We start from the raw sequence: 25,828 nt of genomic DNA, 5'->3' as shown, positions 1-25,828 counted from the left end.
ATTCAATTTATGATTTACAATATAGTAGACACTATTAGTGATTAATATTACTTCCCACAACTTCGCTATAAATGTTGACCACTCTAAATAGATATTTAGGCCTCTCACTACAAACTGAACAATTTCAAAGTTATAAAACATAAGCTTTAAATAGGTCAAGAAGAAAGGGCAGAGAAAATTCATTGTTAGAACCATGAAATGGTTATAGTACAAAAGGAAGCCTTTCAAATCAGTCATTTTTGCCAGCCATGTACAACAATAAATTGTCCAACGCACTTGTTCTGTTCATATAGCCCTTGCAAATCTTTTTCTCTTTAGGTTCTTATCTAATCCCCTTTTAAAAGCCACAATTAATCTGTCTCATTACCTTCGGACAGTGCATTCTGTTCCATAAACAGTTTACTACATAAAAAAAATTACCCTCTACATCTCAAAACTTGTGCCAATGGGGATGGTTTTCTCGGGCTCATCATGTCTTTAAACATCTATATCAAATTTTGTCTTCAGCTTTTATTCTCCATGGAAAATAATCCAAGTTTTTCTAATTTATGTAACTGAAATTCTTCAAGTTATTCTTGTAAATCTTTTCTGTTCCTTTTTAAAATAACTCCACAGAGGCTGGTATCTCATCACCTTTTATTTACACATGAACCATTCTTGACTTTATAGTACTACTTTATACAGAATCAGACACCAAAGTGTCAATATCTCTGCAACCTTGTATTTTTTATTTATTGAAAAAATGTACTTTATTCAAAGAAAGAAATCTTTAGTACCTGTACAGTTAATGGTGGCATTCATATCTATGTTCTCTTAACTTACAGAGAGCACTTTAGGTCTTTGATGTTCATTATTCTCTACATTTATAATCAACCTCTTGGCATTTAGCTGAGGCGTCAGCGGTGCCCAATTACTAAATGGACACCCGTTACTCTTTGGCAGATGGAACTTACATGGTGGTCTTGCCCCACTGTGTCTTGGCAGCAGCTGACCCAAGCTTCAGCACATCCCTCAGCATGCAGTCCTGGACCTTGGAATGTGCCAGTCTGCAACACTCAGTCGGGGTTAACTCCTTCAACTGGGAGACCAACAAGTTTTGGGCAGACAAAAGAGCGTCTTTTGATGGTCCTTCAGGCACAGTTGATGTTCGTCTCAGTGTGTGTCCCAGGGAACAGACCGTAGACCACGGAGTCCCACGTCATGGAGCTGCTTGGGATGAATCTCAACAAACACCACTGCATTCCTCACCAGACTTTTTTTTGCAAAGGCACATTCCAGAAGGAGGTATGTGACAGTCTTGTCCCCTCCACAGCCGCTCCAAGGGCAGCGTGCGATGGCACAGAGAGTCCGGGCACATATAAAGGACCTCACAGGCAGAGCCCTTCTCACCACCAGCCAACCAATGTCCTGGTGCTTGTTTGAAAGTTCTGGCGCTGAAGCATTCTGCCAAATGGCTTTGACAGTCTGCTTAGGGAACCGCTCAACAGGATCCGCCCTCTCCTTTTCCCAAAGAGTCTCAAGGATGCTACATGCTGGCCACTTGTTGATGGACTTGTGGTCAAAGGTGTTTTCCTTCATAAATTTCTCCACAAAGGACAGTGAACATGGAATGGTCCAACTATTTGGAGTGTTCTGTGAGAGTGAGGCCAGGCCCATCCTTCATAACACAGGGGATAGGTAGAATCTCAGTATGTAGTAACACTTGATGTTTGCATATCCAGGGATACATGCACAGCTTGTCCTCTGTGACATCAACCCCTTCGTCTGCAGCAGGAGTAGGTTCTGCATACTTTCCTAGAGTTTGGACAGTTTTCCCCACCTCTCTCTCGCCTCCTGCACACCTTAGAGGATAAAAAAACCTCGATGTTCCCTTTGACTGTTTCCCACCAGTCCGCTGGATACTGAAAGAGGGGCTTCATGGTTCTCCAACCTACGTAATCCCTTTTGAGCTCCACAATGTTTTCTGGAGTCAACAATTTCGCATTCAGCTTCCACATTTCCTTGCCAGCCTACTGATCATCCTGTAAGTGACAGTCAGCCAGCAGGAGGCAGTGGTCAGAGAAGAACACTGGCTTGACCTCGGTGGATTTTACTGAGAACACTCAGGACACAAACAGAAGATCTATCCTAGAGCGGCTAGACCCGTCTGACTGCGACCAGGTGTATCTACGCTGTGCTCCTTCTGCAGGGGTGCTGAAGACGTCATGCAGATTGGCATCTTTGACCATTTCCATCAGGACTCTGGACGTGGCATCCAGTTTACTGTCTCTCTGCACCTCCCCCCTCCGCCCCCCCCCCCCTCCACCGAATTGTCCATCTGCATCAATGAAACAGTTGAAATCTCCGGCAGAATGACCGGCCTGGAAGTAGCCAGCAACAGTGAAAGCTGCTGGAGGCCAGCGAGCTGCTCACTCTTTCCCGCTGGGAGATACACATTAATTAGTCTCAGGAGACTGTTTTTGTACATAACGTCTGCTATGAGGAGACGCTTGCCCACGACCTCCTTAACCTCGTAAATTCTGAAGTTGCTCCCTCGCTGCAGGATACCCAGGCCACAGGTGCGGTTATCAGTGCCCCCCCCGCAAGACCAATGACCAAACTGACAGCCCATGGGCCCACAAGCTCCACCATCTCCTGTAGCGACTGAAGTGCAGTATCCCACACTCCTGCAGAAACAGAACATTTGCTTTAATGTTAGCTGGGAAAGCCAACATGGAAACACATCTTGTGGAGGATTTAACGCAATTTCAACACCCATTTTAAAGTTTATAATGTTACCAATGCCCATTTACCAAGTCCTGTCACTAGGGCACTATCTGCATCCCTGTATTGTCGGTGAACTGTTGGCCCTTCGGAGGGCTGAGGTAGCTGTCCAGTTCCTACCTGGAGCTGTATCCTTGACCTAGTGTTGTTGGGGTGAGAACAATGTTCAGAGAGTCCAGTTCTGAGTCTGACAGAGGGACTGTCAGAGGATCATAGCTCCAATTACCTGGAGCTGTGGGCCAGTGGGTACCCATGATTCTCACCAGGTAGGGGCTGGGCTTTACCATTCCCCTCTGGAATTCCGTCATTTCCGGATTGGAGGGGTACTCCTCTCTACTGCCCCCATGGCGCTCTGCCTCTTTTTCTGATGATGGCCATCCCTCTGCCCCTCTTCGCCATCAGAGGACCTGCTGGTGTCATCCTCATGTAGCTGTCTCTTTCTGCTTTGCTGTGAGGATTTGGGTGCCTGGCAGGTTTTCCTTCTCTTGTTGTGTTTCACCGGTATCCACTCCCCCACCTCCTTGGTTTCCTCCTGCTCAACTGGATCTGTTCAGCTGGACCTTGGGTCGGTTGCTATGCCTCCATGCTGGCTATGTCTGTTCCGCTCCAGCCTGTCCTTCTTTCTGGGTTCCTCTTGTTTCAGTTCCCTTGCTGGATGGTGGTGCCTTGCTGAACATTGGGGGTCCACAGCTCACATTGCCACCTCTGGCCATCTGAGAGTAATTGGTGCCCCCACCCCCATCTTGGGCAGGCCTTGTACATGTGACCTGCTTCCCCACATAGGTTACAGCTTTTGGACTCCTTGCAATTCTCGGTCAGGTGACCTTCCTGTTTGCAGTTTCTACAGATGGTCACTTTACAGTCCAGTGCTATGTGCTGTGCTCTGCCCTCACACAGGTTTGGCACACTCTAGGCTGCCCTGCATACATCAGGTAGCCTCTGCTCCCTCCAATCGCAAAGCTGGAGGGTTGGTGGAGGATGTTTCCACTGGCATCTATCTTCAGGGTCACCTTGACCTACCGCTTACTTGTCCAGATTCTGAAGGTGTCTACAACATCAATGCTATCTCCTTCGAGCTGCACATGCCTTCCCAGGAAGGTCAGGACATCTGCTGCTGGGATGCGGGGGTTGTACATATGAATTGTGTCAGCTAGGGCTCCCTGATTGGACCAGACTAACAGCCCAATCAGAAAACTCATTCTATGAGGTCAAGTTAGCTGACCTCATTATAATCACTACACTCTTCAGAGGCATTCACATAAAATGTAGTGCTCAGAACAGGCAGAATATTTTAGTTGAGACTATCTCAACGTTTTAAAGTTCTCAGCATTTTAACACCTTTCACAACCTGTCATGCCACAAATCACAAATATCCTATCCAATTGGGACATGGTGACTACTCATCTTTTTTGACCTGACACTCATTATTCCTCCTGTACTGCCTCTCAGATGTTGTCAGCTTGATGTGACTACACTTACCTGGTTCTGGAGTTTCTTATCTATAATTGTAGCCACAGTATTACATGATTGATCTTTTTGAAGAAGTAACAAAGGATTGATGAGGGCAGAGCAGTAGATGTGACCTGTATGGACTTCAGTAAGGCATTCGACAAGGTTCCCCATGGGAGACTGGTTAGCTAGGTTTGATCTCTGGGGGAGAACTAGCCATTTGGATACAGAACTAGCTCAAAGGTAGAAGACAGAGCATGGTGGTGGAGGGTTGTTTTTCAGACTGGAGGCCTATGACCAGTGGAGTGCCATGAGGGTCAGTGTTGGGTCCACTACTTTTCTTCATATATATAAATGATTTGGAGCGAGCATAAGAGGTATAGTTAGTAACATTGCAGGTGACACCAAAATTGGAGGTGCAGTGGACAACGAAGAAGGTTACCTCAGATTACAACAGGATCTTGATCAGATGGGCCAATGGACTGAGAAGTGGCAGATGGAGTTTAATTTAGATAAATGTGAGGTGCTGCATTTTGGGAAAGCAAATCTTAGCAGGACTTATACATTTAATGGTAAGGTCTTAGGAAGTGTTACTGAATAAAGAGACCTTGGAGTGCAGGTTCATAACTCCTTGAAAGTGGAGTCGCAGGTAGATAGGATAGTGAAGAAGGCGTTTGGTATGCTTTCCTTTATTGGTCAGAGGATTGAGTACAGGATTCGGGAGGTCATGTTGCAGCTGTACAGTTAGGCCACTGTTGGAATATTGCGTGCAATTCTGGTCTCTGTCCTATCGGAAAAATGTTTTGAAACTTGAAAGCTTTCCGAAAAGATTTACAAGGATTATGCCAGGGTTGGTGGATTTGAGCTATAGGGAGAGACTGGGGCTGGTTTTCCCTGGAGCGTCGGAAGCTGAGGGGTGACCTTCTCAAGGTTCATAAAATTATGAGGGGCATGGAGGACTGTTGCCATTAGATTGTTAAGTAAATTTAAGGCTGAGACAGATTTTTAATCATTAAGGATTATGAGATAAAAGACAGAAAAGTGGAGTTGAGGATTATCATATTAACTGTGATCTCGTTGAATGAGATCACAGAGCAAACTTCAGTGGGCTGAATGCTCTGCTTCTAAGTTTTACGGTCATAAATGCAAATCACTCTAATTAAGCATGATTGTCAGTAAGTCGTTTGATCTTATCCAATCATTAATGGCAATATTTTGTTTTCCAGACTTATGGCACTGAAGAAAGGGACTGTGATGAACAAAATGTGTCTTTTTACTTCTGTCACAATATGCATAAGTGCTTTATATCAAATGAATATGCATTTGTACAGCACCTTTCATGTTTGTAGAATATTCAATGAACTTTTGAAATACAATGTTTATTTTGAAAAGGAAAAAAAAGACATGCCTCTGAAATAATAACAAGGTTAGTTTTCAATTAATTTGTTTTTAAAGTATATTTGCCTCACACATCTTTAAGTAATTTTATGGGATTATTTACACCTACCTGAATAGGCAGCCACGGCCTTAGTAATGACATCTCCGTCAGCACACAACTCTCAGTAGTATACTGAATGTGTTGCCTAGGTGAGATGAATTAAGGCTTGAACCTCAATCCTCTGATTTATTGGAAAAAGTGTTGGTTTGGCTTAGGTTGGCATAGTTTTCAACAGCTCTGTTCTGCAAATCTGAAGTCTTCACTTGGGCTGGGGGTAGGCAAGTGGTGGGGAAAGGTAAAGGAAATGCAAAATAATCATAATATGTAAGTGGGCAAAAATGAAAGATGCCACTGTTGTATGTGAATGGGGTCGGTATTGTAGGATGGTGACTAACTGGGCATACAAAGTATCTTACACAAAATCAATAAATCAATAAACCTTATCGATTCTGAAGGTACCCGAGATAGAAATTCTTGGTTCATACTTGTCATTGAAAATTAGATATATTCACCTTATAAACTACACAATGACTTAGGTTTGAGATTACCTGATAGTTCATGGAAAATAAAATTATGATCAAGATATGACCCAGTAAAAACTGATTTTACAAATTCCTATCACAAACCTCAACACTAATGGATGATGATATCGATATTCTCCACAAAAGCAATTAATGGGCAATTCAGTAAACCATATTGTGGCATTAGAGTGGTGAGTAGTAACAGGATAAAAATGTTTCAGTACCTTTAAGACTTATCTGTCTCCGGATTACTTTAGTTGAATCCTGGTTCATCTTCAAAATCCAAGGTTTCAGTAGATGAGGCACAGGAGATGAAAATCCTCACACAAGATCTACTGAGATTTTCACTAGTGTAGAAGAAATTCTTCACAGCGTTGACGCTTGAAGGTCAGTTCAAGGAGTATTGCACTGATAACTAAGTCGGGTTTTGATGACAGAAAAAGAAAGATGGGATGGAGTGCACAGCTGTTGTAGATATTCAGACAAAGCCTTTTCTACATAGCTTTAAATAGGAGGATGGAACATTGGGGGAATTGCAGGTAGAAGTGACAATTTATTTGTCTACAAAATATTCCACATCAAAGGCAATGGAAAAAGTGTCAGCTGTGTGCTCAGCAGATTTAATCAATTTACAGAACATTTTCTGAGAGGATTAAATGAATTGGCTAGGTTTCATGGCAATGAATATCATGGAATTAGAGTAGGTACATCTCAAGCCAATTGTATGTGGTTTGTGGCAAAGAACAGGTTGATGGATTCCATTCCTTTTTCATGTTTACTCACACATATTTTAACACAGAAATGCTTTATGTCTAGATGTGGAACCTGACAGAATCACAAGCAATACATAACAATAATATGTAAATTATAGCAGCACATTACAGTAATCAGTGTAAATAAAGTTACATAGCTGATCGAAAGGACAAAATTGAAGCAGGAGATTTTGTTTTAGAGAGTATATGCTTTACTGGTAGCTGTGCAAACATAAAGCTTGGCATTGGCTTTGTGCGTGGGAAATTATGTCTCTCAAACTTAATTCTGAATTTTTTGAAGAAGTAATAAAAGAGGATTGATAAGGGTCGAGTGGTAGATGTGATCTCTATGGACTTCAGTAAGGCGTTCAACAAGGTTCCCCATGGTAGACTGGTTAGCAAGATTAGATCTCATGAAATACAGGGGAAACTAGCCATTTGGATACAGAACTGGTTCAAAGGTAGAAGACAGAGGGTAGTGGTGGAGGTTGTTTTTCAGACTGGAGGTCTGTGACCAGTGGAGTGCCACAAGGATCGGTGCTGGGTCCACTACTTTTCGTCATTTATATAAATGATTTGGATGTGTGCATAAGAGGTACAGTTAGTAAGTTTGCAGATGACACCAAAACTGGAGGTGTAGTGGAAGCGAAGAAGGTTACCTCAGATTACAACGGGATCTTTATCAGATGGGCCAATGGGCTGAGAAGTGGCAGATGGAGTTTAATTCAGATAAATGCGAGGTGCTGCATTTTGGGAAAGCAAATCTTGGCAGGACTTATACACTTAATGGTAAGGTTCTAGGGAGTTTTACTGAACAAAGAGACGTTGGAGTGCAGGTTCGTAGCTCCTTGAAAGTGGAGTCACAGGTAGATAGAGTAGTGAAGAAGGCATTTGGTATGCTTTCCTTTATTGGTCAGAATATTGAGTACAGGAGTCGGGAGGTCATGTTGCAGCTGTACAGGACATTGTTTAGGCCACTGTTGGAATATTGCGTGCAATTCTGGTCTCTTTCCTATCGGAAAGATATTGTGAAACTTGAAAGGGTTCAGAAAAGATTTACAAGGATGTTGCCAGGGTTGGAGGATTTGAGCTATAGGGAGAGGCTGAATCGGCTGGGGCTGTTTTCCTTGGAGCATGGGAGGCTGAGGGGTGACCTTATAGAGATTTACAAAATTATGAGGGACATGGATAGGATAAATAGACAAAGTCTTTTCTCTGGGGTGGGGGAGTCCCGAACTAGAGGGCATAGGTTTAGGGTGAAAGGGGAAAGATATAAAAAAGACTTAAGGGGCAACCTTTTCACGCAGTGGGTGGTGCATGTATGGAATGAGCTGCCAGAGGAAGTGGTCAGGCCTGGTACAATTGCAACATCTTGTTGGATGGGTATAAGAATAGGAAGGGTTTGGAGGGATATGAGCCGGGTGCTGGCAGGTGGGACAAGATTGGGTTGGGATATCTGGTCGGCATGGACGGGTTGGACTGAAGGGTCTGTTTCCATGCTGTACATCTCTATGACTATGACTCTGAAAGAAACTGTCATTTTGTTTACATAACAACATGCAACATCTTAACAACAATTACAACAGAACTGATGTGGCATCTTTTAAACATGAACCTAAATCACATTGTAAGCAGTTTTTGCCTATATATGTAATGAAAGCCATGCTAAAAAGTGAAATTATTCAGGTGGAAACTTCAGGATGAAAGTATTTCCATTCTCCCACACAAGTCTTCAAAACCACATTGTAAAACATGACATCTCCAGGTCAAAAAGATTGGCCATAACTATACTATTTATACAATGTAAAAAACCCTCAAAAGTTCAACTTAAGAATCCATTTATTCACTATCACAGAAGCTAAGTGCTTCTCTCTAGCAGTCAACAAACTCTGGGTCTGTACTCGATGGAGTTTAGAAAGATGAAGGGGGATCTAATTGAAATTTACAGAATACTGAATGGTCTGGACAGAGTGGATGTGACAAGCAGTGTCCCACAGGGTTCAGTGTTCGGGCTGCAGCTGTTCACGTTATATATTAATGATCTGGATGAAGGGACTGGGGGCATTCTAGCGAAGTTTGCCGATGATACCGAAGTTAGGTGGACAGGCAGGTAGTACTGAGGAAGTGGGGAGGCTGCAGAAGGATCTAAACAGTTTGGGAGAGTGGTCCAGGAAATGGCTGATGAAATTTAACGTGATCAAATGTGAGGTCTTGCACTTTGGAAAAAAGAATACAAGCATGGACTACTTTCTAAACGGAGAAAATTCATAAAGCCAAAGTACAAAGGGATCTGGGAGTGCTAGTCAAGGATTCTCTAAAGGTAAACATGCAGGTTGAATCCGTGATTAAGAAAGCGAATGCAATGTTGTCATTTATCTCAAGAGGGTTGGAATATAAAAAACACCATTGTGCTACTGAGCCTTTATAAAGCTCTGGTTAGGCTCCATTTGGAGTACTGTGTCCAGTTTTGGGCCCCCACACCTCAGGAGGGACATACTGGCACTGGAGCATGTCCAGCGGAGATTCACACGGATGATCACTGGAATGGCAGGTCTAACATACGAGGAAAGGCTGAGGATCCTGGGATTGTATTCATTGGAGTTTAGAAGATTAAGGGGAGATCTAATAGATGCTTACAAGATAATACATGGCTTGGAAAGGGTGGACGCTAAGAAATTGTTTCCGCTAGGCGAGGAGACTAGGACCCGTGGGCACAGCCTTAGAATTAGAGGGGGTAAATTTAGAACAGAAATGCGGAGACATTTCTTCAGCCAGAGAGTGGTGGGCCTGTGGAATTCATTGCCGCGGAGTGCAGGGGAGGCCGGGACGCAAAATGGTTTCAAGGCAGAGATTGATAAATTCTTGATGTCACAAGGAATTAAGGGCTACGGGAGAATGCTGGTAAGTGGAGTTGAAATGCCCATCAGCCATGATTAAATGGCGGAGTGGACTCGATGGGCCGAATGGCCTTACTTCCACTCCTATGTCTTATAGTCTTATGTTGAGAAGATGTTTCCATTGGGAGGAGAGACTAGGACCCAAGGACTCAGCCTTTGAGTAAAGGGAAGACCCTTTACAATGGAGATAAAGATAAACTTCTTCAGCCAGAGAGTAGCGAATCTCTGGAATTCACTGCCACAGAAGGCTGTGGAGGCCAGGTCATTGATTTTAAGATGGAGACAGGTTTTTGATTGTAAAGGGAATGAAGGGTTACGGGGAGAAAGCGGAAGAATGGGATTGAGAAATGTATCAGCCATAATTGAATGGCAGAGTTGACTCAGAAATGGCCTAATTTCTGCTCCTGTGTCTTATGTGCATCTACAACATTCATCAATGTCTCCCACAATGCTCACACGAAACAACTCCCACAAATCGAATCTTATCTCTAATTTCCAGTGCCAGTTTTAAATTCAATTCAATGTTTGCCAAAATAAATCTCTTGTTGAAATGGTTAGTGGTGAAATAATAAAATAATTAAATGCGTATTCTATAGATTTGGATTAAAAAATTTGATGTTTGCTTGTCAGGTTATTTATAAAACAATATTTTATGTACTACTACTTCTTAGCCAGCCTCCAATTAGCACAGCACATTGAGTTTTTATTGTGGACTGCAAGTATATTTCTCACTTTGCAAAAGGTTTGCCCACAGTATTACAATTATATATTTCAATTGCCCAATTGTCTTTTAACCATTATATTCTTCACAATGTAATATCCTCAAAATGAATACAGAATGACTTATTTCCAGACATTTTATCCAACTGTAAATTATTGATCTCAGTTATGAACATATACAGACTGCAATGAAAAACCTATCTCTGGCAGGAATATTAACCAACTGCCATTATGACATACAATTGGTAAATTCTCCAGACCAGCAGCTAACCACTTCATTCCTAAAAATTGGTTAGTGATCATTTATCAATTAAATAGTCATTCTCATCAGCAATTATTCATCTTTCTTTTAGATATCAACAATAAGTTTTTATCATTGTTAACATGTTCCATTGGGTCACTTTGCATAAAGCAAACACTTCTTGCAGAGATGCTGTTGCCAAGGACTGGATGCGCTGATTCACATTCTCCATTCTGTGCCATACTTTTGAGTGTTCACTGGTCTTGGGATTCTTCAGAAAATAAAGATGTCTGTGTTTTTGCATTTTCCAGTTCATCAGATGATATACTAGTTCTTTGCAGATTTCACCAATGGAATATCTATTGTTGTTCTTACTGCCAACTGTTCTGCCACAATTTTCAGATAGAGGAAGATTTTGTGTTATTTTGTTGGCCTGTTACTGATTTATTTTTCTCAACAGCTTTACTTTTTCCATTAGGTAAACATTTGTCTTTATTTTTGCCATTGGAGTTATTTTTCCTTCGGCTCTTTTTATATTTTCCAATCTTTTCCATTATAAAACAGCTGTTATCCTACAAATAAAATAAACATTGTGAACAAAGACTGCATTAGCTTAAATACAGTCTATGAACATTAGCCTTGATGTATTAGAGTGGAAATAGAGAGACTGAGGAAAAGTAAGATACAGACAACAATTTCATACCAGTGGATCAGGAATCTAAATAGGCTATGAACCTTTCACTAGATTTCAGAACATTACAATAATCAAGTCTTAAGGTGCCAAAATTGCCAAAATGTTATGTGCATGATGCAGGTATATTTAAATGTTTAATAACTGAAAAAGGCATTTTATTCCAAGCTTTTCATCTTTCAATCATTAGAACTATTCACAAGAGTACTAATTCAGGGGGAATTATATTTATACTGCATGAGAAGAGAGTGCGGATAGATTGGCAAATGGATTCAGTTTGGTTGTTGCTTTGCCATGGAGAATATACCAATTCGTGATGATTCTCAGGTAACAGCCAGGCTTTGTTTAAATTTTAAACCAAGCAGATTGACTCTGATTGGTGAGAGTATTAGGCAATAACTGGAGCATTCTCCATGGCAAAATCTCTACTAGAGTCAATATACCAATAAATCAACACTTCCCTCTTATGCAGATAAACATTGGTTTTCCCCTTCAATTGTTAATCCTGTGAGATTTCCTGAGGAGGACAAGATGAAAAGGCTTGACAAAATGTATACTTCTCTTCAGAAATACTCACGTTCTGCAGTAACAAAGCAACCATTCAAATATTTCTGAATCATCTAACATTAAATATTACCAAACTCTGAATATTCCGTGAAACAACATCAAGGTTTTGCCTGTTCAAATCATGATTCATGGGTAAATTTTACATCTATGATGTGTTGCCAGTGGAAAAAAATGTAATAACATTGAGTTAACATTTTCAATGTGGCAAAATACATCTTTGGTTAAATTTTAGTTAAAAACTGAATTATACATCCATTGATTGGTATGTTTTATGGATGGGATAACAAACCTAAACATTGTTATTGTTTAAGTTTTGAGCATTATGTTTTAACATACAGTTGAAGACAAGTGATTTAGAAGGTTTTGTGGGTGACAGTCTCTTTCGCTCTCTTAGGAAAGCATTGAAAATAATTTTACGCTGGGGGCGACACTGTGGCTCAGTGGTTAGCACCGTTGCCTCACAGGGCCAGGGACTCGGGTTCGATTCCACCTTCGGGTGACTGTGTGGAGTTTGTACATTCTCTGTGGGTTTCCTCCGGGTGTTCTGGTTTCCTCCCACAATCCAAAGATGTGCAGCTTAGGTGAATTGGCCATGTTAAATTGCCCATAAAGTCCATGGATGTGTAGGCTAAGTGCATTTGTCAGGGGTAAATGTAGAATATAGGGTAGGGGAATGGGAATGGGTCTGGGTGGGTTACTCTTCAGAGAGTCGGTGTGGATGTGTTGTGCCAAATGGCCTGTTTCCATACTGTAGGGATTCTGCTCTGTTCTATTCTCCTGAAAAGGAACTGTTTGACTAAGAATCAGCCACTTCTTTATTCATTGATGGTATATGGGCATAGCTGACTGGGCCAGCATTTATTGCCCATTCCTAATTACTCTTTAAAAGGTAGTGAGGATCTGCATACTCCTGTACAGTGTGGGTATTTACAGCAAAATAAATTAATATGATTGTGAGTCAACAAGAATAGGAAAAGAAAACGTAAGATATTAGGCAGAATTCTGCCTCACCCGTCTGTGTGGTGCAAGCAATGGCAAGAAAATACACAGAAAAATCAGAATCTCAACATCAACATTTTTTCTGACTTGTCCTTCAAGCCTTTAAATGGCAACTTCAGAACCTCACTGCTCAGCAGCGACTCTGTTACTTCCACAGATTTGAATCTCATTAAAACACCCACTTGCCTTATTTTAAGCAACTACCCAAATTCTCCCCTTATTCCCTGACAAACTGAACAGTACAACTTCTTGACATGTAAATTATAATGGGTATTTTACATCTACAATTGCATTTCATCAAATGCTTGTCCCAGCCATCATTCAGCAGCTTCTTCACAACCACATTGCTACATACTTCATGGCCATCATCACAACCACATCGCTACATACTTCATGGCCATCATTCTCCTCGGTGGGGGGGGGGTCGGTTTGTGAAAAGGTGTCATGCCAACAGCATGAGTTCAATCTTCACACCATCTGAGGTTACCATTAAAGACTCTCTCTCTCAATCTCTCCCCTCATGAGAGGTTTGGTAGCCCTCAGGTTAAATCACCACCAGTCGTCTCTCTCTGATGAGAGAGCATCCCTAAGGTGTGGTAAGACAATCGTGACTTGACTCTCCTCAACTCTTTATCCATGCACATCGGCAGCAGCCTTATTACATAACTGAGCCTGCTCTCAGACTAACACCAGTGATATGCATAAGGAGAAACACATACCTACTCAGGATACATCTTGTACCTCATAGCTTACTTTCATAGCACTCCCTTTGCGCTAACTTGTAGGATACCAGCCTCTGTCTATAATTGCTTAATAGTTACTGACTTACAGGCTGCCACTGTCTGTTTCATCACATTGCTTCCTGAGCCCATAGAATCTTCAGTGCTCAGCTACAGGTTGCCACCCTCTGTGGTCTGCATTGCTTTTCAGTGCAGAGGGAAAGGCAGGCAGTTTGTCGTGATAAGGAGCACTGAACAGTCAAGGGGACGGATGTATGGCCATGTAGCACTGTGCCCTGTCAACATCACACCTGCAGCACAGGCAGAAAGCAAACTGCATGTGCTTCAAGTAAATGACCAAGTCTTAAAGTCAAAGAGGAGGAGTCCATGGTAAGATGAAGGGGGACTCTGGTCAGTCAGGGAGTGCCATCAGTCAGTCAAGGAGCATATCACAGTCACATTCAGAGTGTTGCCCTCAATCTGTCAGGCACTTGGCTCACTCGAAGTCTGGGGAACTGTTCTTGTAGACTGGGAACTGGGCTACAGTCAGTACTGCATATCAAGTGCAACAGTCCTGGGATACCAGGTAGGTTAGTTGGGGTGCTGTGGAGACATCAGTTCTCAAGGATGGGCTGAACCTTCCTGTCGTGAGATGAAAAGAGGGGTTGAGTGCAATGGAAGTGCAGTTAAAAGTCTTACAAATACATTCATTGGAGGGTATATTTGATACTTCCATCTTATTTTAAACAATGAATAAATTTTCTTCAATAAATTTAAGTACTTCTTTTTAAGGTAGGTATTGAAACTAAGTTATAGGTAAATATGCTTTGTAATTCAATGTACTTAATTTATAAACCTTGGTTTGAGTATACCAAAAGTTATTACTTTACTTGATTCATAAATATAAAATACCATTCACTATTAAAACTTAATACTGCAATGACTACATATCCAATATAAATAATTTAGTTACCACAACTTTTACACCGAATGTGTTTTCGTTATTGAAGTCTTCAATGCAGGTTTCATCACTATAACATTAAAAACATTATTGTCACAGTGGTTTATATTAAAGTACATGTTAAATAAAAGAATAACTTAAAACGCTGCTTTAAGTATTACCACGTTATTGATAGGTGCGAACAATGGAATGTTGCATAAAAAGTTGGTTTAAAAGTAAATCCCCAAGTCAGGCTGAGGCACTGTCACAGTTCTCTCCAAGTAATCAGATTTGATGACCATGAAAGGAATCTAATTCTTATTTTAATTACTGAACAAAAATGAATTATATGGTTTTAAAGATGCCCAAAATATTGTCCTGTGACAGGGAGCGAACACCATAAACTGAAAGCAGCTTCAGATTTATCATGTGGTTTGGTTCCCTAGAAATACTCCAATGGACCCTAGCAAATACTGGTATATGCAACCATCTGTCTTAGTTTTTGAAAATGAACAGTGTCAGCTACACAAAATACAAATGTTGTCATTGCACAGCATTTTTAAAAAGTATGTATTTATAAATAATGAAGATCAAACTTGTTAAGTCAAAGCTAAGGTCAGATAAAAGATGTAGAGAGCTAGTCAATTTCAGCATAGAATCACCCTGAGCAGGTAAACTGGAATCTTCACATAAAACGTGGAAATTCAATGGGTGAGATTCACATCATAAGCAGGAGTAGCCATTCAGTCACTTTAACCCGATCTGCCATTCAATGAGATCATGAAATTGGTACGGGGGAATACCAGCAGAATGACTTTATTCTTAAACTAGAAGAGCATGTTTTCATTGTCTATTATGTAGGAAAATAAATCACATCATTCATCCTCATGGATGCAAACCTTTACAATTAATGCAACTTATCATTAATTGGTATTGTCAGCCAACAGTGTCAGGATTTATCAGAAACTAAAGCTCCTGGATAAAGTAATTCAAAATTGATACAATATCAAAAATGCAGATTAGAGAATAGGGATTAAAGAATGAGAGGAAACAGGAGTTGAGAATAAATTACGTACTACGCGGAAGTGGGTACTGCAAATGCTGGAGATTAGAGTCAACATTAGAGCAGAGTAATGCTGGAAAAGCACAGCAGGTCAGGCAGCATCCGAGTAGCAGGAAAATCAATGTTTCAGGCAAAAGCCCTTTATTAGGAATCATCTGGACGAAGGGCTTTTGCCTGAAATATCAATTTACCCATTCCTCAGATACTGCCTGACCTGCTGTGCTTTTCCAGCATTACTCTAATCTTGACAGATTAAATACATCTACTGGTTACATTACTCACTGAATGTTACATTAATAGTGAATCCATTCCTAAGACTGAAAAGTAAATAAAAGCTTTAGGCCCTCCCCCACAAAAGGAATCGCTCTTATAAACATGGCGCTTAATAAACTATTATTTATATGCTTTTAAATTGTTCTGATATTGGGACATGTGATAAATACATTAACAATCTTACATGAAATTCTTTTGTCCATTATTTGACAAATTATAAACACATTTTTATTTTGTTAATGTGCATTTATATACTTTATTCAGCCAAGTTGGTGGTTATCAACCTAAAACTATTCACGACCAGTATTACTGTTCTAATTGACAGGGTTTCTTTTAGTAGAGGGATTAGCCTTTATTTCTCCCACCCCTTATAGCTTTGCTGCTGTCCAAGTCGGTGGATGGATACACAAGCTGCTCCAATCTTTTATTTAGTTGTAGGTGGGGAAGTAGATCAGATCCACTTTCCCTACCATTCTCCAATGATTTACTTATTATTTGCTGTTAATGGAGTCTTACATTGAAGGGGAGACTGAATTTACACCCACCACTGCTTTGGTGCTCGACTAAGTTGTGGCAATAATTCAGGAGTCTTCTCAGGCAATGTACTCCACTTCTGCCCACTGACCACTGGCTTGCACTCTTCATTGTGAGGGAACTTAGTTTCAGGCACCTCTCAATAAAGTAACCAGTTTACAGTTAAATCTCTCACTGTTCAACATAATTAAAAATCACACAACACCAGGTTAGAGTCCAACAGGTTTATTTGGAAGCACTCGGTGTTCAACAAGTAAGTTCGAACATGTAGAGCCCTTAGTATCTCACCCATGAGACTATTTCTCATTTCTATAATTAGATGGCCAGTGTCAGTGAGCTATTCAACTGAGGAGGCATCATAGATGGGCCCGATCTAGTCCTCATCTGACATCTGTACTTGTATTTCCTAAAAAAAAATCACTAAATAGTGGTCAGGAATGGAAACCGTGGGTCATTTTAATTTTTCTGGTCCAGGAATGTTGAGAAAAATTCTATTGTTTCAATCACCTCCGGGGCTAAGACCAGTTAGTCTGGCCGATATTAAGGAACCTCCTGTCCTGAAATGATTCAATCTACACCGAGCAGCGACTAAACTAGACCCTTGAAATAATTACGACAGGCCAAAAGTATAACTGCTGATCCTCTAGAAGAACTGCAGATCACAGGCCAGTATTAATACAGTACATATGCACACACAGGTAAGGAAGCTAGGGGAACTTTTGCACTTCAGAAGTATAGGTTTACCTGCTTTCTTGTATCGGTGAAATTGGTCTTTTCTCATCCAAGTACTTGCATTGCCTTAGTGGGCCACGATCTCTGTCTGGACAGTCCACGTTTATTTTTTCTAAGGACTTTACAAGGTGCTTTTGACATTTTAACTCCTTCATGTAAGTAAATAATCCACACAAAGCTGCTTGCTGTAAATCAAGAAAATTTAAATGTTAGTTAAGGACTCTGTTTACTTGCTTTTAAAGTGGTCTGTGATATTGGTATTTGTGATATATATGTTAACAACAGTATGTGAAAGTCTTTCCCGTTAACTAGCAAAATATAACCACTTATTTTTAGCTTGGTCATGCCCTTTTATAAAGAGTCAAAATTATTTCATGCTAATGAATGAAGTTGCAGAGAGCTTGCAAGGACATCGGCTGCAGTAGGTAGAATAGAGTATATATCAGAGCATATGTTGTGAAGATGGTAGAAATAGGTGGCACAAACCTATGAAGAAATTTTGAGACAACTTTAAGATTAATGAACTTTAAAATTTGCACACCGTAAGATGGAAATGACCAATTTAGATAAATGCGAGGTATTGCATTTTGGTAAAACAAACAAGAGCAGGACTTATACAATTAAAAGTAGGCCCTTGGGTAGTGTTGCAGTGTTGTGGGGAGGGGAGGAAAGAAATAAGGGGCTGCACAGTGGCTGAGTGGTCAGCACTGCTGCCTCACAATGCCAGGGACCTGGGGTTGATTCCACCATCAGCCGACTGTCTGCGTCAAGTTTGCACATTCTCCTCATGCCTGTGTGGTTGGGTTTCCTCTGGTTTCTTGCCACAGTTCAAAGATGTGCAAGTTTGATGGACTGGCTATACTAAATTGCCCATAGTGATCAGGAATGTGCAGGCTAGGTAAATTAGTGGGTTATTCGAAATGCAGGGTTACAGGGAGAGGGTAAGGTCGGTGGGGTGGGGGTGGGGGTGTGTGCGGTGGGTGGTTCTGGTTGGAATGCTCTTTGAATGGGCCGAATGGTCTACTTCCACACTGCAGGGATTCTATTATTCTTCATAAGGTGAATGACAGGTGTCTTTTCTCTAGGGTGGGGGATTTCAAGACAAGGAGGCACATTTTTAAGGTAAGAGAAGAAAGATTGAAAAAAAGATATGAGGGGCAACTTTTCTTTTCTTCCCCCCACAGAGTGTGGCTCGTGTGAGGAATGAACTACCAGAGGAAGTGGTGAATGCTGGTATAGTTACTATTTTTAAAATACATTTGGATAAGTATATGAATAAGACAGATTTGGAAAGACACAGACCAAGCGTACGCAGGTAGGACTAGTTTAATTTGGGATTATGGTCGGCATGGACTGGTTAGACAGAAGGGCTGTATGACTTAGAACATAGAACACAGAACATGGAACATTACAGCGCAGTACAGGCCCTTCAGCCCTCGATGTTGCGCCGCCCTGTCATACTAATCTGAAACCCATCCCACCTAGACAATTCCATGTACGTCCATATGCCTGTTCAATGACTCTATGACTCTAAGTGATAGAGTAGCGTAGTCACGATTACAATGTGTGAAATGTGGCATCTAATTTGCACACCAGAAACAGAAATATGAGAATGGCCAGATAAACTGTTTCAGTGTTGGTGAATGAAAGATAAATACTGACGAAGGTACAGGGATGACTCCCTTGCTCTTCAATGAAATAGTGCCAGAAGATGTTTTACATTTATTGATGAGGACAGATGGTGCTTCCATTTAATATTTCACCCAAAAGATGACAGCCATGCTTGCTGTGCTCAAGGCTAGAGTGGGACTTGAACCAGAACCTTGTGACTGGGAGGCATGAGTGCTGCCAAATGAGCCACAATTGCCATTGCAAACACGCTAACAAGAACTGAAATGACAGGAAAAGAAAAATCAGGGCAGTGGAAAAAAAAAACTTAATTTTCTCAGTAACTCTGATAAGATTGATTGAATCTGGTGTGATTGCCCAAGCCCAAGAAAAAGCTATCTCGGCCACTGAAGGATAATAAAGATTACTTCCTGGGACCAGAACCAGAAGGTGAGGATTTGAAGTAAGCAGATCACAGAATGGATGTAAATTTGACTGATATTAAATAAATTTATGTATGTAATGAAAATGTGTTGTGGAAATGTGTGAAAAGCACTAAACAATATAAATAAGATACAGCCCCCTCACCTCAAGGTAAGAAGAAAATAGCCCATTAGTAATGCTTTCAGTAAAAACAAAATCAAATGCTTTAAAAAACTTGGCTAGTCCCTAAAGATAGAACTTTTCAGGCCTTCTATTTTAACCCTTCCCGTGCAGCATCCCTGCATCACAAATAATTAAACGAATGGACAAAATATCACTCTCAAACTTGCACCGACAGAATAACTGGAAACCCATTCTTTCCCCTGTTAATGGATTTATTATTACAGGTAAACTACTACTGATGCATGATGATGGCACAAGTCAGGCTGGAGTGGAATACCATAACAGCAGATCTCCAGCAGGAGTAATTGCAAGCCACAACAATAGTTTTATTTACAATTACCTAGTTTAATAAATTTTGTGTCCCTGTAGGTTGCAAAGTAGAATTTTCATTGTAGCTATGGCAACTGCTAATTTTGTCATTCTTTACCAGGCAATCACCAGAATAACTCATTTCCTGAAAACCCTTTTAAAACAAGGATTTTGGCCAAGCAAAGAAATAAAAGACTGGTCAATAGCCAGTTTCCATTGGGACCATACAACAAAAGTAATCACAAAATGCTTTCGAAGAAAAATAACAAAAATAAAAGATGTGCAAATAGTTTGAATTGAATAATGATTTGAAAAATATCATGGAGAATATATTTCATAGAATGTTTGACTATAACCATTATTATATAAGGCACAATGGACTTCATATTTACCTCATAGGCAAAAGTCATCTTAAATGGTAAATGCTTTCTTCCATATTCCTTCTGCACAAATGGAAACTGTAACCCTCGTTCCTTCAACCTCCTCATCTTCTCAGCTTTGGTTAAGGATGATCGAGGTCTTCCTACAGGATGCCCAGTCCTCTGATAAACAGATTTCTTTTTGTATTTCTTGCGTCGTCGCCATCTTTTTCCTTCACCGACCGTCACATAATTTGGACGATATGCAATGTCGTCTGAGTCAGTTGAGCTGTCGGTATTTTCTGCAGTTTCATCTTGGATGGCTGATCTGGTTGGACGTTTTCCGGTGGCACGTCTTCTCGCCTTTCTTAGTGGTACAACGGGACGCTGTGTTATAAATAAACTGCTCTCTGAATCTGAGCTATCCCTAGAATTAAAAATAAACAAACTTTCAATATTGAACAAAGATTTTAGATTAGAGTGGTGCTGGAAAAGCTCAGCAGGTCAGGCAGCATCCAAGCAACAGGAAAATCGACGTTTTGGGCAAAAGCCTGATGAAGGGCTTTTGCCCGAAATGTCGATTTTCCCGCTCCTCGGATGCTGCCTGATCTGCTGAGCTTTTCCTGCACCACTCTCTTCTAAACTCTGGTTTCCAGCATCTGCAGTCCTCACTTTTGATTACTGAACAAAGATTATCATGACACCATGCAAATATACCTCTCATAACAGCCAATTACAAGGAGGATTTAAGAGTAATCGACTTTAAGAAATCTGACCATTGTTACTTTAAAAATTCCACTGGTTTAGCATCAGGTACCCGTTGCGTTAAGGATCGGAGGTTTGTCCCATAAGCAGACCATGCATCCTCTGAACTGAAGTTAACTACTGACACTAAATATTTGGTATTTCACAACCAGAAGGTTGTGCGATAGACTTCTTGTTGCGTCTCCAAGCAACTATCATCTTGCAAGTCTTACCTCACATTTCCTGGCTTTATGGAAAGCTGACTGAAAAAATACTCTGGTAGGAAAAGGCAACCCCATAAACTATTTCACATATGCATATTAATACTCCACCATTTTCATAGTTATGTTTCATTAATCACCTTAGCGCGTTATATTAAAACTACGATAAAGTGTAACTTTTCCACTTTTGTTGGCAAAACTTTCTGACAAGCTAGCAGTTCCCAAGTTAGCTACTTGTGTAGTCCTATTGCAAGGCATATGTGGCCACCTCAAATCCCTATATCAAGAAAGAAAAATGAACGAAAATATGGTTTTATGTCTGTCCCTTGACTACGAATGCATGGAATAGTTATATCAAGCTGCTTGTTATCTTCCTCATGCAATTTAGTTTAAACTTTAGTTAAATGAAGGAAAATTATTCTGACATAAGGACAGGAGGTAGGAATAATGTTAACAATTTTCAATGACTTAAAAACAAAAACAACAAGTTTAACAGCTGGACAGTTGGTTGCTCTCTTTTTGAACAGCACATTGAACACCTCTAATGATCCAAATCAAAATAAATTTTGGTCAATGTCGACAGAATTAAATGTTAAAAAGTGCTGCATGAGGCAGCCCTTTGGAATCCAACTCAAAGATACGGAAGTCTAAATTAAAATGACTTTGTTAAAAAGGTAAAAATCCAGAAAAACATTAGTTATTCAAGACTGTGACACAAACTTGGGCTCAGAAGGTCACTTACAAACACTTTATGCTGGAATGATTTGAGCACTCAGATTCTGTACAATTCTGAGAAATAATGCAATATCTTGGATTTGAACCGAATTCACTCTGGATTCTGTTCTCTTCCCGATTAGACACATTCATTTCTTTAACCTCATGAAAGGGTCGGGGTGAATAGCTGATTCTGTCCTAGTTCTAACCGAAGTAGTTAGCTCAGACCAATTGTGTTAAATGTGGGGGTTTTTAATAAATAATTGAAACAGTAGAATAAAGGGAAACATACTTAGCAGTTCTTCAGAAAAAAGGTATGTTGTATTGATTCAAAGACGAGTGACATTGAGTTCATTCTTGGCAGCTAAGGAAACTAATTATCAGGGAAAACATACACTATCCCCACAAAGCCTATTCTTCCCTCAACTCCAGTCATTGCTCAGTGATTCTTGAGGGAAACAGATCAAGCTCAGTAATGAAGCCTGTCTAAAATGAATAATGGCTAGCTGAGGGAGGTAGTGGAAAACTGCCAGGACATATAATAACCTCAAAAGGTGTGGAGGACAAAATTACAGGAAAACATAGTTTTCCTTTAAATTTCAATAACTCTAGAGTGTCTCTAGACCAAGAGCACAGGAATTTGGTAGGAAGAGCAAACTCCTATTTGGGAAAGTTTCAAAGTGCTTGAACACCAATTACGCAATTTTGAAATGAAGTTATTGCAGTATAGGAAAAGTAAAGGTAAGTCATAAAGGTAGGTGAATGGAGTTGACATGCAGATCTGCCATGAGCAAATTGAAATGCCACAATGGCCTGCTTCTAATCCCTCGTGTATAGATTTTTTAAGCTTTAAGGCAGTCCTAATACCCAGAATTGAGAGTTTGGTGCTGGAAAAGTACAGCCGGTCAGGCAGCATCTGAGGAGCAGGAGAACCGACATTTCAGGCATAAGCCCTTCACCTGCAGTCCTCACTTTCTCCTAGTCCTAATACTCACCATCATAAATTCAGGTTTGGTTTTAACTCTGCATTGTGCATTCTGATCTTTTAGTTTCACTAACATTAGGGATTCACTGAAAATTACATGTGCTCCTCTAACAATGGATCCTGGAAAAATGTTCACAATAAGTAAGAAAACCAAAAAAAAAACTTAAATTGTTCACTTGTTAAAAATGCGTAACTAAGGAGTTTGATTGTTTCTGAATACTTAAAACATACCGCTCTGATAACTCTATCACAGTTCTTTCAATGTCAACAGGAGGAGTAAATGGAGCAGTGTATTCAGGTTGATAATTCAACACATTCTGTTGAGATTCATCTTGAATTGTATCCGGAATTGTATCTGGAACATAATCTCCTTCTGAGCTATGTATAGAGATGGGCGAGTCCATTTGCTCAGCAACTATTTTCATTGTCTTCTCGCTAATATCCTGTAACAACTGCTCAATCCCATCATCTTCATCTGAAAATAGCAAAACACTATTTTCACTGTCATCCTTTGAGCCTGTCATATTTGTTTCACCTTCCATTTCTTTTCTCCAATTTTCTTCAGCCTTGCTGTACAAATCTGATCAAGAAAGTCAGATCATTTTCATTTTTAGAAATGCAATTTGTATAAAAGCTATCTCAATAACAGTGAGAGATAAGGGCAAATGTCCATGTTATACTGCACACCGGCAGTTGATAAAGGTGGATATTTTTGTAGATTCCATTGCTCACTGGCATTTCATGGGACGATTGAGTGGTTTTGCAAATTCACTCCCTTCCTGTTGAGCTTGGCCTGGCACAATAAAAAAAAAGAAAGAAATTCCAATTACTACCAGCACAAAACTGTATTTGATGTGCAAATGCATCATATTTACAAGGTTACACTTAACCAAATGGGTCAGGAGGCCTAGGCTAGAGATCCTCCTGCTCCAAAGGTGGGTCATAACATGCCTAAACAGAACGATTAAAAATATCTGCACTCAACCAGCTATGCTTTACCAATTACCCATACATTCCAATCCATTTTTGCATCCCAATACATCACTTACTTTTACAGCATTCTTTGGTAGTTTCATCCAGCAAGTTAAACGTGCCCTGGTATACATCCTATGTCATATGTAGGACTCTGATTTATTGATGTGCACTCTTAATTAATTAGAAATTAGTTGTCACATTGTTATGCCTCTTTTTGATAATAATGCCAGGATGCAATATAGTAACAAGGCAAAGGAGTTGAAGTCTGTAATCAACTTGTTAAATACTTGTTAAAATGACATATTTGAGGAAACTAGTTAATTATCTCAGAGTACAATGGGACTTTGATCAGAATGGACCAATTGGCTGACGAATGATAGATGGAGTTTAATTTCAATAAATGTGAGGTGTTGCAGTTTGGGAAAGCAAATCAGCACAGGAGGATCTGTGGAGTGTTTCTGAACAAAGGGTGCAGGTACATTGTTCTTTGAAAGTGGAATCGCAGGTAGACAGGGCAGTGATAAAAGGCATTTGGCATGTTTGCCTTCATTGGTCAGAACACTGAGTACAGGAGTTGGGATGTCATGTTGCAGTTGTGCAGGCCATTGATGAGGCCACTTTTAGAAAACTGTGTACAACTCTGGTCCCCCTTCTACAGGAAATATGTTAAACTTGAGAGATTGCAGAGAAGATTTACGAGGATGTTGCTGGGACTGAGTTAGATGGGGAGGTTGATTAGGCTAGCACCTTTCCTCCTGGAGCTTCAGAGGCAGAAGGGTGACCTTTTGGAGGTTTACAAAATCATGAGGGGCATGGATAGTGTGAATAGCCAAAGTCTTTCTCCTAGGGTGATGAAGTCCAAAACTAGAGGGCATAGGTTTAAAGCGAAAGGGGGAATATTTAAAAAGGACCAGAGGGGTTTTGTGCAGAAGGTGGTATAGGTATAGAACAAGCTGTGAGAGGAAGCAGTGGAATTACAACATTTAAAAGCATCTGGATGGGTACATGAATAGGAAGGTTTACAGAGACATGGGCTAAATGCTGGCAAATGGGACTAGGTGAGATTGGGATGTCTGGTCGGCACGGACGAGTTTGACCTAGGTGTCTGTTTCTGGGCTGTATGACTGCAATAATAATCCAGCGAATGCTATCATCACAAAATAACTGCAATAACCATTTGATTTAAGTTATTCGGCCCTCTAATAATCTAAATGCAAAGCTGTCAACATCAAACAACAGAAGTGCGATTTAATGATCTCAAAAGGAGGAAGCACTTTGTCAAAAAGTAAACATAGCTTATGTGGCGTTTATGAGTTAGTTAAACTAAGTTAACATTTTCCCAAAATTATTGTCACAGGAAATAATGAGGGCCATCTAGCGGACTTCTTCCAACACTAGGGTTTTTAATTAATTTTTAAGACCTCCGGCTTCATGTTTAGGACAATCAAACTGCGATCTTTTTGCCTGAAATTAAAAATCACCGCCCCCGCAATGCAGGAAGACATTTTAATATTTCCTTACTCCTCTCTGTTCATTATTAACTAAATACTCTGTACACAGAAGGTAGAAGAACAAGTTAAATCCGTTTTAATTCCACAGGGAATTATCAATTTGAAACATTTTAGAAAACGTATTTCTTTTAACCAAAAAAAAGGATATTAAGACACGTGGAAGTGTTGAAGTAAAAGTGGAGGGTTGTTGGGTATTCGGAGCAGCGGGTAGGATCGGCTCCAGAAGCCGGGTCAGACAGGCGCTGATCCCGGGGGCTCTCCCACTGCCTTTACCCAGCTCACCCCCCAAAATAAAACCCCCAAAACCCCACTCACCCCGTTCACCAGCAGCTCCCAGCGAAGGCACGGCCGAAACCTTACCCGGAGGTTCAACCGGATGACGTTCACCACAGGGATACAGCACTCACCAGTGTATCATCAAGTGAAGCCAAAAACGAGCAGAACATTAAAAATTAAGATTGAACATGCTTTTCATTTTAAAACCAAAGGTAAATCAC

General features: G+C 40.4%; 2 protein-coding genes across 7 annotated transcripts in view; one reads left to right on the top strand and one right to left on the bottom strand.

Moving 5' to 3' along the window:
• Positions 1-6,778: 6,778 nt before the first annotated feature.
• On the bottom strand, positions 6,779-25,799 carry LOC140491419 (TATA box-binding protein-associated factor RNA polymerase I subunit D-like). 4 transcript variants are annotated; one of them, XM_072589576.1, is made up of 7 exons: positions 25,342-25,610; positions 23,895-23,991; positions 23,077-23,638; positions 20,215-20,608; positions 17,312-17,484; positions 14,731-14,788; positions 6,779-11,353 (listed from the first exon to the last, which is right to left on the bottom strand). In XM_072589576.1, exons 3-7 carry the CDS (start codon positions 23,385-23,387, stop codon positions 11,180-11,182), a joined length of 1,110 nt encoding a protein of 369 aa, XP_072445677.1. In that variant the 5' UTR covers positions 23,388-23,638; positions 23,895-23,991; positions 25,342-25,610; the 3' UTR covers positions 6,779-11,179. The 4 variants fall into 4 exon arrangements, with proteins under 4 accessions (XP_072445677.1, XP_072445676.1, XP_072445675.1 ...); XM_072589575.1 differs by lacking the exons at positions 23,895-23,991; positions 25,342-25,610 and adding an exon at positions 25,647-25,799; XM_072589574.1 differs by having other exon boundaries at positions 23,895-25,610.
• Positions 25,693-25,828, top strand: part of c19h11orf54 (chromosome 19 C11orf54 homolog) — a 33,653-nt gene continuing 33,517 nt past the window's right edge. For all 3 annotated transcript variants that reach the window (XM_072589581.1, XM_072589579.1, XM_072589580.1), the window contains exon 1: positions 25,693-25,819. In XM_072589581.1, coding sequence (XP_072445682.1) covers positions 25,708-25,819 — 112 coding nt within the window. In that variant the 5' untranslated portion in view covers positions 25,693-25,707. The remainder of the gene's footprint in view (positions 25,820-25,828) is intronic.

The sequence above is a fragment of the Chiloscyllium punctatum genome, chromosome 19 (assembly GCF_047496795.1).
Source record: "Chiloscyllium punctatum isolate Juve2018m chromosome 19, sChiPun1.3, whole genome shotgun sequence".
Classification (NCBI taxonomy): domain Eukaryota; kingdom Metazoa; phylum Chordata; class Chondrichthyes; order Orectolobiformes; family Hemiscylliidae; genus Chiloscyllium; species Chiloscyllium punctatum.
The sequence above is the reverse complement of the archived record's forward strand: the minus strand, read 5'-3'. Positions and strand labels throughout refer to the sequence as shown.

Bases quoted from the DNA above. Each gene is read 5' to 3' on its own strand.
- LOC140491419 (XM_072589575.1), bottom strand. From the start codon at position 23,387: ATGGAAGGTGAAACAAATATGACAGGCTCAAAGGATGACAGTGAAAAT. The intron at 14,789-17,311 runs GTAAACCTATAC...TTAATGTTATAG, and splicing joins TCACCGATACAAGAAAGCAG to TGATGAAACCTGCATTGAAG. The intron at 11,354-14,730 runs GTAACTAAATTA...TTTTATTTGTAG, and splicing joins CATTCGGTGTAAAAGTTGTG to GATAACAGCTGTTTTATAAT.